The sequence below is a fragment of the Xyrauchen texanus genome, chromosome 39, assembly GCF_025860055.1.
Source record: "Xyrauchen texanus isolate HMW12.3.18 chromosome 39, RBS_HiC_50CHRs, whole genome shotgun sequence".
NCBI classification, from domain to species: Eukaryota; Metazoa; Chordata; class Actinopteri; order Cypriniformes; family Catostomidae; genus Xyrauchen; species Xyrauchen texanus.
Window position 1 is genome coordinate 20846409 of NC_068314.1, and position 14014 is coordinate 20860422.

General features: G+C 43.0%; 1 protein-coding gene across 2 annotated transcripts in view; it reads left to right on the plus strand.

Annotated features, from left to right (window-relative positions):
- LOC127632731 (copine-5) overlaps nucleotides 1-14014 on the plus strand; it is a 179940-nt gene that overhangs the window by 110359 nt on the left and 55567 nt on the right. For both annotated transcript variants that reach the window (XM_052111475.1, XM_052111476.1), the window contains 2 exons: nucleotides 11517-11558; nucleotides 12086-12161. In XM_052111475.1, the coding sequence (XP_051967435.1) occupies nucleotides 11517-11558; nucleotides 12086-12161 (118 nt within the window). The remainder of the gene's footprint in view (nucleotides 1-11516; nucleotides 11559-12085; nucleotides 12162-14014) is intronic.

Here is a 14014-nt window from a genome sequence, read left to right on the forward strand (position 1 = left end):
GGAGATCTGGGGAGCAGCCATAGGGCAGAGACTGGGTCAGGGGGCCTGGAAGGCGACTGTAGGACAGGGACTGGGTCCGGGGGCCTGGAAGGTGACCACAGGACAGGGACTAGACTAGGAGACCTGGGAGGTGGCCACGGGACAGGAATAGGGTCAGGAGGCCAGGGATGAGGCAACAGGGCCGGGACAGGGTCAGGAGGCCAGGGAAGAGGCCACAGGACAGGAAGAGGGTCAGGAAGTCCGGGAAGAGGAACGGTTACTGGGGGCGGAGCCATGAAAGGCGGGGCCGTGGAGGACTTGGGAGACGGAGTCCTGGAAGGCAGAGCCGTGGGAGACTCGGCAGGCGGGGCACCGAAAGACTGAGGAGGCGGCGCCGAGGAAGGCTCGGGGGGCTCAGGAGGCGGTGCCATAGGGGGCCCAAGAGACAGGGCAGAGGGAGGTGGTGCCGCCGGAGGCTCTAGAGGTGGAGACCTGGAAGGCTCTGGCGGCGGAGCCGATGGAGGCGGCACCGTAGGAGGCCCTAGAGGCGGGGGCCTGGAAGGCTCAGGAGGTGGAGCCAATGATGGTGGCGCCGTGGGAGGCTCTAGAGGCGGAGGCCTGGAAGGCTCTGGAGGTGGAGCCAAGGGAGGTGGCGCCGTGGGAGGTTTCAGAGGCGACGACCTGGCAGGTTCTGTAGTCTCGGGGGGTAGAGCCGTAGGAGGCTCGAGAGGCGGAGCCCTCAAAAGCTCTGGAGTCTCTGGGAGCAGAGCGGTGGGAGGCTCGGGAGGTGGAGCCGTAGGAGGCTCTGGAGGGGGAGCCGTAGGAGGCTCGGGAGGCGGAGCCGTAGGAGGCTCGAGAGGCGGAGCCCTAGAAAGCTCTGGAGTCTCTGGGAGCAGAGCGGTGGGAGGCTCGGGAGGTGGAGCCGTAGGAGGCTCTGGAGGGGGAGCCATAGGAGGCTCGGGAGGCGGAGCCGTAGGAGGCTCGGGGAAAAAGGCAGTGGAAGACTCGAGAGGCTCTAGAGGCGGAGCCCTGGAAGGCTCGAGAGGCTTAAGGGGGGGAGCCATGAGAGACTCGAGAGACGGAGCCCTGAGAGGCTCGGGAGGAGGAGGAGCCCTGGAAGACTCGAGAGACGAAGCCCTGAGAGGCTTGAGAGGAGGAGGAGCCCTGAAAGACTCAAGAGACGGAGCCCTGAGAGGCTCGAGAGGAGGAGGAGCCCTGGAAGACTCGAGAGACGAAGCCCTGAGAGGCTTGAGAGGAGGAGGAGCCCTGAAAGACTCGAGAGACGAAGCCCTGAGAGGCTGGAGAGGGGGAGGAGTCCTGAAAGACTCGAGAGACGAAGCCCTGAGAGGCTTGAGAGGGGGAGGAGCCCTGAAAGACTCGAGAGGCGGAGCCCTGGGAGGCTCAAGAGGCGGGGCCCTGGGAGGCTCAAGGGGTAGAGCCCTGGGAGGCTCGAGAGACTTGAGAGGCAGAGCCCTGGGAGGCTCGAGAGGAGGGGCCCTGGGAGGCTCGAGAGGCGGGGCCCTGGAGGACTCTGAGGGGCGAGCAGAGGCTGGCAGAGCCATGGAAGACTCTGAGGGCCGAGCAGGGGCTGGCAGAGCCGTGGAAGACTTTGAGGGCGGAGCAGAGCCCAACAGAGCCGTGGAAGACTCTGAGGGCGGAGCAGAGGCTGGCAGAGCCGTGGAAGACTCTGAGGGCGGAGCAGAGGCTGGCAGAGCCGTGGAAGACTCTAGAGGGTGGAGCAGAGGCCGGCAGGGCCGTGGAAGACTCTGAGGGCGGAGCAGAGGCCGGCAGAGCCGTGGAAGATCTGAGGGCGGAACAGAGCTCGGCAGAGCCGTGGCATGCTTCGAGACTGGGGCAGGGGCATGGAACTCTGGTTCAGTGTCTGCCTCCCCCACAGTAAATGAGGAACCAGCGAACAGTAGGGCAAGGTCAATAAATTGAGCCAGGTCGAGGGAGCAGCGACCACCAGGCATGAACGATGAGGTTGGCTCATTCAGTCCACATTGAAAAATGTCTTTCAGAGCCACCTCATCAAAGTTCACCTGGTTAGCCAGGGCACAAAAGTCTACCACATAAGCCTCCAAGGGTTGACTCCCCTGACGCAAAACCAAGAGTTGGGCCGCTGGGTCCATAATGTTAAGGGCAAGGTTTATAGTTCTACAACCGCTGCCCTGCATAAAAAACCCTTGGCAAGCGTCCGAAGAGCCATCAAACCTCTCCGGGGTGGAAAGCTTACGGCGCTCACGGATGCGTTTAGAGCATCAACGGGCTCAGGGACAGACACAGGTGGAACAGGGTGAAATGAATCAGAAATAGTATGTACCTGCTGCCCCTGGGCCGTGAGCGCATGGTCATGTCTCCAACCGTAGATCCTCGTGCAGAACGTGCTGTGAAAATCCGCTCTATTGAGCTGCGAAAATCCACCGGGGGATCCATTGTGACTGTTCTGTATGGGTTGGTTATTCTGTAACGCACACACAAGACGAGACAGTCACAATGTCGGAGTAAAACTGCTTTATTAAACAGAGCAGGCAACAGTACAAAAAGGGCAAATCCAGTGAAGAGTAGTCAAGGGGAGCGCGAGGTCGAAGCCGGGGAATCGGAGTATATCAAAGGGGCAAATCCACAGAAGAGTAGTCGAGGGGAGCGTTGGGTCGAAGCCGGGGAATGAGAGTATATCAAACGAGACGAGACAAGCGAGAGGAAAAGACAGGGGAAGCTAGGGGAACACTAGAGCTGGCAAAGCGAAGGGGTAAACTAAACAATAACCAACAAGAGTGAAGCGAAAGGGCAGCGTATATATAGGGGAAAACGAACAGCGCAGGTGAGACTAATAATCTAGTGATTAGAACGAGTGCGGGTGAAACTAATACTCTGATGATTGTGAGCGAGTGCGAGAGCCAGAGGGGGCGGGTGCAGGTGAAACTAATAACAGAGAACATGAACGCTAACAAGGGGACTGTGGAGTTAAATAAGGGACGAAAGTAAAACTTACAGAAGACCAAAAGGGACAAAATGGGCAAAGAAGAGGTAAGGGCAAAACGAGACAAGGTGAATGTTACATATGCTGGTTTTATTCAGTTCTTGAGTTCTCTCAAATTGAATTGTGTATTTTTTATTTTTTTTTCAGATGTTAAAATACTTACACCAATCTCAGTTTAATGTGCAGAGAAAAAAAGCCATTTATAGAGTGTGAACACTGTAGTTCTGTGGTACTATCAATACATTGCTCTGTTTGTATGAGTATCCAAACCAGCCCGACACAGCAAGAGTTTAGACGACCTGCAAAAAGCAGTTTAGCTAGTAATTAACTAGTTTGTACAAAGAATAGCAGATGAACAGGGTGGAAGTGGCAATAGGAAATTTGGGAAACCTGTTTGTAAACAATCATTATTGTTACAATTCTGTTTGGTGTCACTTGTGGTCCAGCAATTGTTGTTAATATTTTGATGATAATAATAAAGGTTTTCCAAACACTCTCCCCGTCTTGGTCGGAAAAATATGTAGTCCCTCCCGAAACTCCATTAGTTGAGCCAATGTTGCTGTCTAATGGTGCTCAAATATAACAATGTTCAAAGTGCCACAGAACCATGAGGTTTACACTTTTCAGAGAAACAAACCAATGAACGGTCTCTGCACATTTACCTGGATTAGGAAAAAGTATATTCACAGTGAAAAAATATCACACACATATATATGGAACGTAAATTAAATTATAGTGTGATGCCACTGCAGGCGGTTGTCTGCTTTGGACTGAAAGGAGTGCTACAATCTCTAAGAATGAAGATCCTAAAGGGGAAACCCTAAATACATGGACCACACCATTTATTTAGACAGTAAGAAGCTCCAGAGCCTATTAAAACAGATGTCAGTGTGCATCCCTTGTATTTCAAGCCTATAGAAAGCAGATTTGAAACATTCTCCACACATCTCCATGTTTTAAATTTTTAATACATTTTTTGTATTAATCAGTTTGAGACACTGATTAAATGAACCAAAGATGTTCTTCTTAAGGCTAAGAATAAACTGCAGGGAAGCTATGTGCTTATTTTTAAGTTTTCAAAATTTCTACATTGCCAGAGAATGCAAATTTTCACTTGTGATGTTTCACTAGACTACAACGACTGTGATGCTGAGTTGAAAATGTAACTCAAATGAATATTTTACCATGAAACTGGTAGAAGTTTTCAATAAACAGCAATGTTGACATTTCATGTGGATTTAGCATCCCACACAACAAAATTTCCCTCCCTCAAATGTTAAAGCAGTGCCTGCAGCAATGAGGAACTCAAAACGACATTTTGGTTTGAGGTCAATGCAAGGGAATTAAAAACAGCCCAGGATTGTATTCCAGTCTTCAACCCCTTCTGCAAAGCTCCTTCCCTACCTCCCACCCTCGCTGTTTGGGCTCAGAGCGCAATCTATTTTCTCCTCTTTTGTTGTGTGGCCTGATAGACAGCTGCCTAGGGAGCCTTCTTGGCGGCTGTACTTTCTTACTGTCAAAGAACATGACATGCAGGTGGCAGATGCTCAGAGAGGTGCTGATTCACCACTTTCAAGATAACGAACGTCAAAGGACGCTAACACCCACAACTCCATGGAGGGAGAGTATTTTTGATACCTTAGTTCCTTGACTACAGGAGATTTTGTGATATTTTGTATTCACTTTAGAAGGATGAGCATTTTTATGCCTTACTGGTAAGCAAATGTGGGTAGTAATGTGCTACATGCGCTACAAGAGTAACTTTTTGGGGAAAAAAATACTTTGAGTAGGTTTAAAAGTGTGTACTTTTTACTCTCACTCAAGTACATTTCTAATGAAATTTTGGTACTTTTACCTCGTTACAGTGGGCAGCGTTCCTGTTGTTACATTACTGGTTTTAATTTTAATTAATGTGTAATTTATTGAGAGATTACTGAATGGGATTTTTACAACAGCGGATGTTCCCACAGCGGCGTGCGCTGACACAGACTGTCACTCAAGACAAGTCAATCACTGCTGCAGCGTCATGCTCTTCTAAATAAGTGAAACATATTCTTCATTCAGCACAGTAAAAAAAAAGAATAGTTTTGTCATTCAATGCCTTAATTTAACACCAAGACAAATGGATATTTCAAGATTAAAATTGTAGCTCCAATTTAAGGCAGCACTTAGGTAAGGTTTGGCTCTAAAGATAATGTGGGAAGAATGTGAATAACCATATCCTCATGGAGGGAAAAGGTGCTGAGTGCAAGCTGTGCTGTTCTGTGACATGGTGATGATCATTTTCAGTGTGATTCTGTAAATATGGGCTCTTGTGACATCAGTTTTTAAGTGTACATTTTTAAATCAATGCAGCAATATATAAGTGCGCATTGTCCCGCATATCATAAGCAGTATTTATGCATCCTTGCACCCTCGCAGGTGTACTGGAAACTATCGCTCCTAATTTTGTCTGATTAAATGTATAAATCCATGTAAACATCCACATTAAGTGTAAATGCCTTTTGCTCTGCTGATTGCGTTATTGACAACTGGGTGCGAACAGACTCGTGGTGCCCTATGCAAGCTGCGTTCTCTGCATTTAGGGAGTTTCCAAAAAGTTACTTGTGTAAATTTAGCACATTAATACACCTCTACTAATGATCTAAATTCTTTTGACACTGAAAACTGTAACTACACTGAATTAACAACTAAAAGCTATGAAATATGGACATTAGGCATTAATAAAACTTACATAAAATCTTGCTTTGGTTTATATTTCCCTGTGGGACATTTTTCATGTTTTCACTGTAATAATTACTTGAAAGTTTTCCAAACCTCTTTCATCCAGATCTGACAAGAGTTCATAAAGGGATAGTTCACCCAAAAATGAAAGTTGTCTTAATATTCACTCACCCTTATTCCATCCTAGATGTGTATGACATCCTTTCTTCTGAAGAACACAAATGAAGATTTTTTAAAGAATTTCTCAGCTCTTTTGGTCCATACATTGCAAGTGAATGGGTGCCAACTTTTTAAAGCTAAAACACAATCACATCAATCAAGTCAGTATAAAAGTAATCCACAAGACTCCATTTGTTAAATCCATATCTTTAGAAGCGACATGATAGGTGTGGATGAGAAACAGATCACTTTCACATTCTTATTGTGTTTTTGGTGATTCACATTATTCTCTGCATATCGCCCCATGCTGGGTGGGGAGAAGATCTTCTAGCAAAAAGTTATATATATATTGATCTGTTTCTCACCAACACCTATCATATCACTCCTGAATATATGGATTTAACCACTTGAGTCATATGGATTACTTTTATGGTGCCTGCATTTGCTTTTTGGATCATACAAATTTAGGCACCTATTCACTTGCATTGTACTGAACTACAGAGCTGATATATTCTTTTAAAAATCGTCTTGGTTACTATTGTAACCTCCATTCCCTGATGGAGGGAATGAGACATTGTGTCGATGTGGTGACACTAGGGATTGAACTTGGGAGCCCTAAACATCTCTGATATTTGAGAAAAGGCCAATGAGAATTGGCGAGTGGATGCCACTCCCCCGGACATATGGGTATAAAAGAGATAAGAGTCCGGACATTTCAGCGGTTAGTTCAATGTTGTGGCAGGAGGGACACAACGTTTCATTCCCTCCATCAGGGAACGGAGGTTACAACAGTAACCAAGACATTCCCTATCTGTCACTCACTTGACATTGTGTCGATGTAGTGACACTAGGGGTCCCTATATAAAACACCAAAACCAGCTGAACTGTGTTATGTGGATCGGCGGTGCAGATGCATTCAGGCTACCACATGCCTAGTAACAAGTGCACACAGCCCCATCATAACATAAGTTGCATAGTCCCTCATACCCCAAGGGGTGGGGGAGGGGACTATTGTAAGATGTATTGTAAGACGTACTTACAATGGGAATATGTTGCATCAGCTATTTTAGCCTTTTCTCTTCGTTTTTTTAAGAAAATTAAAATTCACTTAGCTGGGACCAAGATATATTTGCGCCGGGCAAGGTATTATTTTCCCCCATGGAGAAAGGACACCACAGAGACAACATCCTGCCTGAAGGGAGGTTAACATGTGGAGAGCACATCACATTGACTTACCCACTGGGAAGTACCACACATTGAAAGCAGTCCCTTGCGGTAGGTCTTACCTGGAAGGGAGGAGCTCTACAAGCACAGCGACTGGTGGCAGAGCAGTGTTCTGCCCAGGGGAATACACAGGTTTACCATCAGGGATACTGTACCGTGAAAAATACCTCATATGAGATTACCGACAGGAAACCACTACATATGGAGCACCTATCCCAAGTACAGGAGCTGACCTGACAGGGCATACTTCACAAGTACAGAGCCTGGCATTGAGTTCCTCTGCCTAATTTGACTGCCGCAGGGTGCTGAGGGAGGAAACACATCCAGGGTTGGCCAGTCCCAGGAACTCTCGTGGATGAAAAAGGGCACGTTATCCCCTCAGGGAGGGGAAGGGTGCTGAGTGCAAGTGGTAAACCCAGCCAGCTGCCAGCATATTTACCTGTTCGTACCTGCTAACACGCGGGATGAAACTGACTCGACATGGAGATTGTAAATTCTCGCAAAGGTATTGAGTGTTGCCCAGCCCCGCCTGCTCCACCTGAGGAACCTCCGTGTACTCATGAAACGGGACCGGGCAGTAAAAGGTGCCCACCACGACTTTGTGAGCTCCTCATGCACCTCCGGGAAGAAAGGAACTGTGGCAGAGCGTGGCGCTCTGGACCCAGGAACCAATTGTCCAGCCACGAACGCTCAGGGCAGGGTGGAGGTTTCCACTCCAACCTGATGCTCACGGCAGCCCGGGCAAGCATGGCCATCAGTTCTGCGTCTGCCTCTGACTAGGCGATCGCACCAGATGGTGGGAGCCCGGCAGAGTCCTCAGCATCAGACTGAAAAAGCCTGCTCTCCAATGCAGTGATTGACACCTCATCTTCATCTCGCGCCCCGATTGAGACATTAAGCCCATCCTGAGGCGAGCTGCCTGACTCATCCATGAACTTGACTAGTGGAAACGAGCATGCTGGGGAATGGGAGATCTGTGGGGATTCACCTGGTGGAAATGCTCCCATTGAAGCCTCCAAATTGCCCCCAGTGCTAGCCGCCGTGCCTTGTGAATGCAAGCAGAAGGACTAGGGCAGGGAGCGGCTGGAGTGGCTATCCCTCTATGAAAGAAAGAAAGCCGCGATCGCAACGTCATCATGGTCAAGTTCTCGCAGTGAGATCTTGAACCATCCACGAACACAGTCTCAGCATGACTAAGACCCATACACGTGATACAGTGAATGTGGCCGTCAGAGGAAGAGAGATAAGGACCGCACCCTGGAACTGCACATAAACAAAAAGGCATCTATATAAAGACACTTTCCATCAGTGCTTACACTTTTAGAGAAAATAAACTATTTTAGTGTTGCTGCTGAAGCACCCAGGGGTGTTCTCTGCACTTATCTGTGCGAGAAGGGTGAACGCACTCTAAATGGGCCATATACTGTATCCAACAGCCTTTTAAACACTCATAGAGGTGAATGGAATGCCAGTGGATTAGCTTTCAACACTGATCGGCTCTGAAGAACAAATTTGAATGTGTGGATGCAAGCCGTTTCCTTTTATACCTGTATGTCCGGGGATGCAGATTCCACTCGCCAATTCTTATTGGCCTTTTCTCAAATATCAGAGGAGATTGGGGCTCCCAAGTTCGACCCCTAGTGTCACTACATCAACACAATTTTGAGTGAGTAACAGATAGGGAAATTAATTTGTGTTTTGCAGAAGAAAGTAAGTCATACACATCTGGGATGGCATGATGGTGACTAAATGATGAGCGGTAAATTACCCCTTTAAAGTGATAGCTCAGCCATAATTTAATATTCCATCATCATTTCCCTTACCTCATGTTGCTCCAACACCCTGTGAACTTCTGTATTCTGTGGAACCCAAAAGATGTTAGTCTGAATATTAGGGACTGACAGTCACAGTCACCATTGATTTTCAAAATATAGAGAAAAAAAATAAATGGTAAATGTTAACCAAGGCTAACATTCGGTCTAAAATCTGCTTATTGTGTTGCTCTGAATAAAGTCATGTGGGTTTGGAACACCATGGTGGTGAATGATGACATAATTTCCATTAATAATAATAATAATAATAATTATAATTTTGTAATACATGTTAAAAGTGTATTATGTAATGGAATATAGGGAGTTAACATCCATTAAGTCATTCGTTAAAGTAACGAGTTACTACTTGAGTACTCATTTAATTGTATACTTTCTTACTTTTAAAAGTGCTAACATAAATAAGTAATTATTTATGTTAGCACTTTTACTTATACTTGAGTAATTATTTAAAGTAATTGTACTTTTACTTGAGTACAGTTTTTGGCTACTATACCCACCAATGCTGGTAAGGTGGGCAAATCTTTTGCCTATTAGTCAAATGACAGTTGGGGGGAAAAGTTTTCAAGCTGGGAAAACAACATGTACTTTATGAATCACCTCCAATACTTATAAAATGGGTTGAGTGAGTGGGCTGTTTACAAGGGACATATTAGCCCACTCACAAGCCTCCCTCAATTAAAAATCAAGATAACTCAGCAGAACCATTGCGCTCACCCTTGGACATTAATTTGTGCTATTATTCCAGAAATGCAGTGTCCTCTAAACAAAAGGCACTTCACACATACAGCTGATTCTGTTGATTTAAAGGTGCTTACTGGAAGTTTGTGCCGCTTCACACCAAAGATGTTTATCTTCTGTTTTGTTACTTTTAGTCTGTATTTTCCTCCGTCTCATACTACAAACATCCCTTTTATTAACGTTCTTGGATTTAATCCCAACTATTTTGCACATTGTTCCGTGCTGGACTGTGAACAGGCAGCCGCAACTTGCAAGCTCTCTGCCCGCTGTAGATCTCCATGTACTCGTGATTGATATTTTAAATCACACATTGAGAGCTGCAGGACATAGCAGTTTGTTTCATGACACCTTGTTTGGACATTTACTATTTTCATTTCCACTCATTCTTTTTGGACTGTCTGTTGGATCACACTCCCGCTGATACCATCATTCTGGACTATACTGTTGACTTGGGCTGCGTTGTTGTCTGTAGTATATATATATATATATATATATATATATATATATATATATATATATATATATGTGTTTTTATATTGTTCGGTTTGCTTGTGTTGCTAACATGTAACCTAGTTTTATGTTTGAGCATTGTCTGAATGCACTTTATAAAGTAAACATGTTATTATTATTGTCATTAATAGTGGTAGTAACACAGTCAATTGCATGACAGAGTACTGTCAACATGGCAGTGCCCATAAGAGGGCAAACTGCTCCATGTAAAATTATTTCTATTTGGTTTTTATTTTTATTTGGTTACTGATATGACTAGAGTCTTCATCTCATGTGAGAGTATTTTTCAAAATATAAAAAAAAAAATGCTATTCATGTCTGTGTGTAAAACTTTTTTCATAAGCAAAAACTTAGTTTCGATTTAATAGTATTCATGTACGTGTATGAACAGTAACCATTATTGAAATGTAGGCAAATCAGCTTTACTCTAGCTATTTTCAGGCTTAAGAAAAAGGTTTCATTTGTGAACTGGAATATTGAATTTGTCAATGTAATTATAACAGTTATTCACTTAAATTAAGACTTTTAAGCAGTACAATAGCTTAGTGTGAAGAAAGACTCTATAGCCCTCCCCTCCATATCTCTCAGATTGGAAAGATGCATATTTTTTCTTACCACTGCAACTGCTCAGTGTACACTTTTTAAATTGACATCAAGGGACATATTAGCCCACTCATTAGCTTCACCTGAAGTGAACATCAGGACAACTCAGCAGAACCAATGCAGTCACCTGAGGACATTTGTGCTCGTATTCCAGAATTGTTGTTTCCTCTGAGCATTAATGTTGTCAGTTTAATGATAAGAATTATTCACTTTTACTAATAACGGCTGTAATGATTTGTGTGGAAGTGTTGGATAATGAGCAGAAAGGAAGTAAACAAGAGAAGATTTCTTGCTAATCTGAGCTTTCTGAAAAGCCTCTCAGTGCACAAGCGGAAGTATTGGTTGTGCTAATGAGCAGGCTTCAGGAGAGTGTGTTCATCCACATTAATATGGGCAGTAGCTAGTATATTTTCTTCCCCCAATCTTGTTGATATAAGCCATTGAGCAAGCACCTGCCGCAGGACACATACGCCAACCCACTCTGTTTTCGTGTAATTGAGAAAGATGACTCAATTTAGCCTTTAGCAACGAGAGACCAATCAATTTGCGCTGAAATAAGTTCAATGAAGGTCTTACACACAATTCTTCAAATGATTAACCAAGGAGAATACCTCATGAATCAACACAACATAATGCTTATTATTTCCTGGGAAAGGCTGATTTTTGTCATCATTAACAGTTGTTTGAAAGTGCTGTAAAGTAATCAGTTATAAACTGATTTGTCAAACACACCTGGATGCCACAATGTTTTTTCTGTTTTCCAGAACAATCAAAATTGAAGTGTATGACTGGGACCGTGATGGAAGGTGAGTTGACAACTGACTTTTGATGTGTTGAACCCTCAAAAACCCACTGTAGCAAAACTGTAAATTTTTTTAAAAAGGAATTAATTAATATATATATATATATATATATATATATATATATATATATATATATTTAAATAGCATTTTAGACGTAGCCTAATGCAAATTGTGAGTCTGTGGACACTGCCCTGACATGAAACTATTCAAATTTCAGCTCCTAGCTTGCTGGAAAGGCTACTTTACAAAATCAAGTCATATGTACATGTACACTTAATTATAACAGTGGCAAAATTGTGTTAACTTTGTAATGCAGTATTATAACTTTGCAGCATTTATCCAAAATGCACCCCAAAAGTTTTAAGTTGTTATGATTCATTTTATTTTTATTTCTATAGTGGCATCCTATAAATGCTTTCAAAGGAAATACATCAGTATCAATGCTTCAGTCTTACATGTGAAGAGCAAAAAATGAGACGTTTTTGATGGAATGATACATACGATTTTCTGCAATCTTTCTTAAATTCCAGCCATGATTTCATTGGTGAATTCACAACCAGCTACAGAGAGTTAGCCCGAGGTCAGAGCCAGTTCAACATATATGAGGTGAGATGTCAACAACAACACTGCATACTTTTCCACTACTTACCTCTGTATGGTAACGCACAGGAAGCACTTTGCAAATATAATTTATTCAGAGACATTGAATGTCTAAAAGAGATAGTTCACTTAAAAATAAAAATACATTTTGATGTATTTTCATGTTATTACAAAATCCATATGAATTTCTTCTGCGGAACATAAAATAAGTAATTTTGCAGAATTTCCTGGCTTCTCTTTTTTTATGCAATGAAAGTGATTGGGATCTGGGGCAGCTTTATAATAATTTTTTAATTTCCAATATTTATTTAGTTCGTTGTTGATTTTCAATTTCTGTTTCATTTTTGTTCATTGTAATGGCACATAAACAGTCTTTGTTTAGTTCGAAACATTACATATTCAGGCGAACTGTGGTGGTTTTTACATGTCAATCAGACAGCCGCTTGTCGGTTCTTTTTGTTGAAAACCAGTCTTTGCATTTTTAAAAGAGATCATCATTGAAAATACGAAAACTAAAGTAATTTTTTCTATGATGCGATTTTGATTTCTTATTGTAGTGCACATTTATAGTTTCAGTTTAGTCTTCAGTTTAGCACCACAGACGCCCTATAAAAGGGTTTCATAAAACTTGTGTGCTATAGTCCAAGTTGATATGAGGAAAACAACGAAAGCCAGTATTTGCTGAAAATTTTCCCTCCTACCGTAGCTTTCAAATGTAATTTGCATACATCAAAATATGCCAATTTCACAGCATATTTAACATCAATGATGATAGGGTATAAGACACTTAAGAACACTTTGAATATACGTGAATGTAACTGAGATTTAAGAGCTAAAGCACTTCAGAGGAATATAGAGTTATATGAACCACATGTTGTGTTCCATGAATGGAGTCATACGAGTTTACATTAGTGTTACAAAATGATGACAGAATGTTTATTTTTGGGTGAACAACTTTTTTCATTTTTCAGACAACACACAAATAACCTCCCCCCTACCCCGTATACTCCCAGCCCCCAAAAAAAGTTTTCCAATTTTTATTATATGCAAAATATTCCATGCATTAAGGAGTTCTTTTTTTATATTCCTAACTATAATTTTCATTCACTTTTTTCCCTACCCTCTTATCGTATTGACATCCACCTCTATCCCTATAAATATAGAATAGAAGCCTTTATTTTGGTCACACATTATACATATATTTTTGCATATATACACAGTGAAATGTATTTGTTTTCACACACATAACAGGTTTTCAAATGTATCTTCTTTGTTTTTCTCCAGTGGTAATAATTATGTGGACAGTACAATAATTTATACCTTTGGGAAGCATGCAGATAGGGATTAGTATAAACATGTTCCCAGGATTGTGAATTATTATAGTGATTTACCATCCCCTCCCAAAGGATGCTGTCTGATATCAGAACATTTCCTGTCCCCATACTGTACTTCTAATATGTTCTTGCTTGCCAACATATCTCATGCCAGATAAAACTGGCCTGTGAAAATGCTGTTGTGAGCTGTGCAATTAGAGCAAATGGAACCTTACTAGTGTGCCTCTGGGAGCACAGAATTGTATTAAATTGTAAGGTTGAGACTTAAAAGTTGTCAGGTCTGTTTATTTACCTTGGATGAGTTCTGGTGTTTGATTTAGGATCCGATTATGCCTGAAATTAAGAGGTCATTTAGGGGGTTTCTTGGAGTAGTTGTAAGAAGCAGTGCAATTACAGAATAACATGCTTTATGACAGCACATGACTTTGTGTTAAATAGCCTTCATATTTACATCTTTTGTTTATAGTGAACCTGAAGGTGTGATGGGTCATGACTACAGCAAACATTTTCAAAAGCTCTTTCATT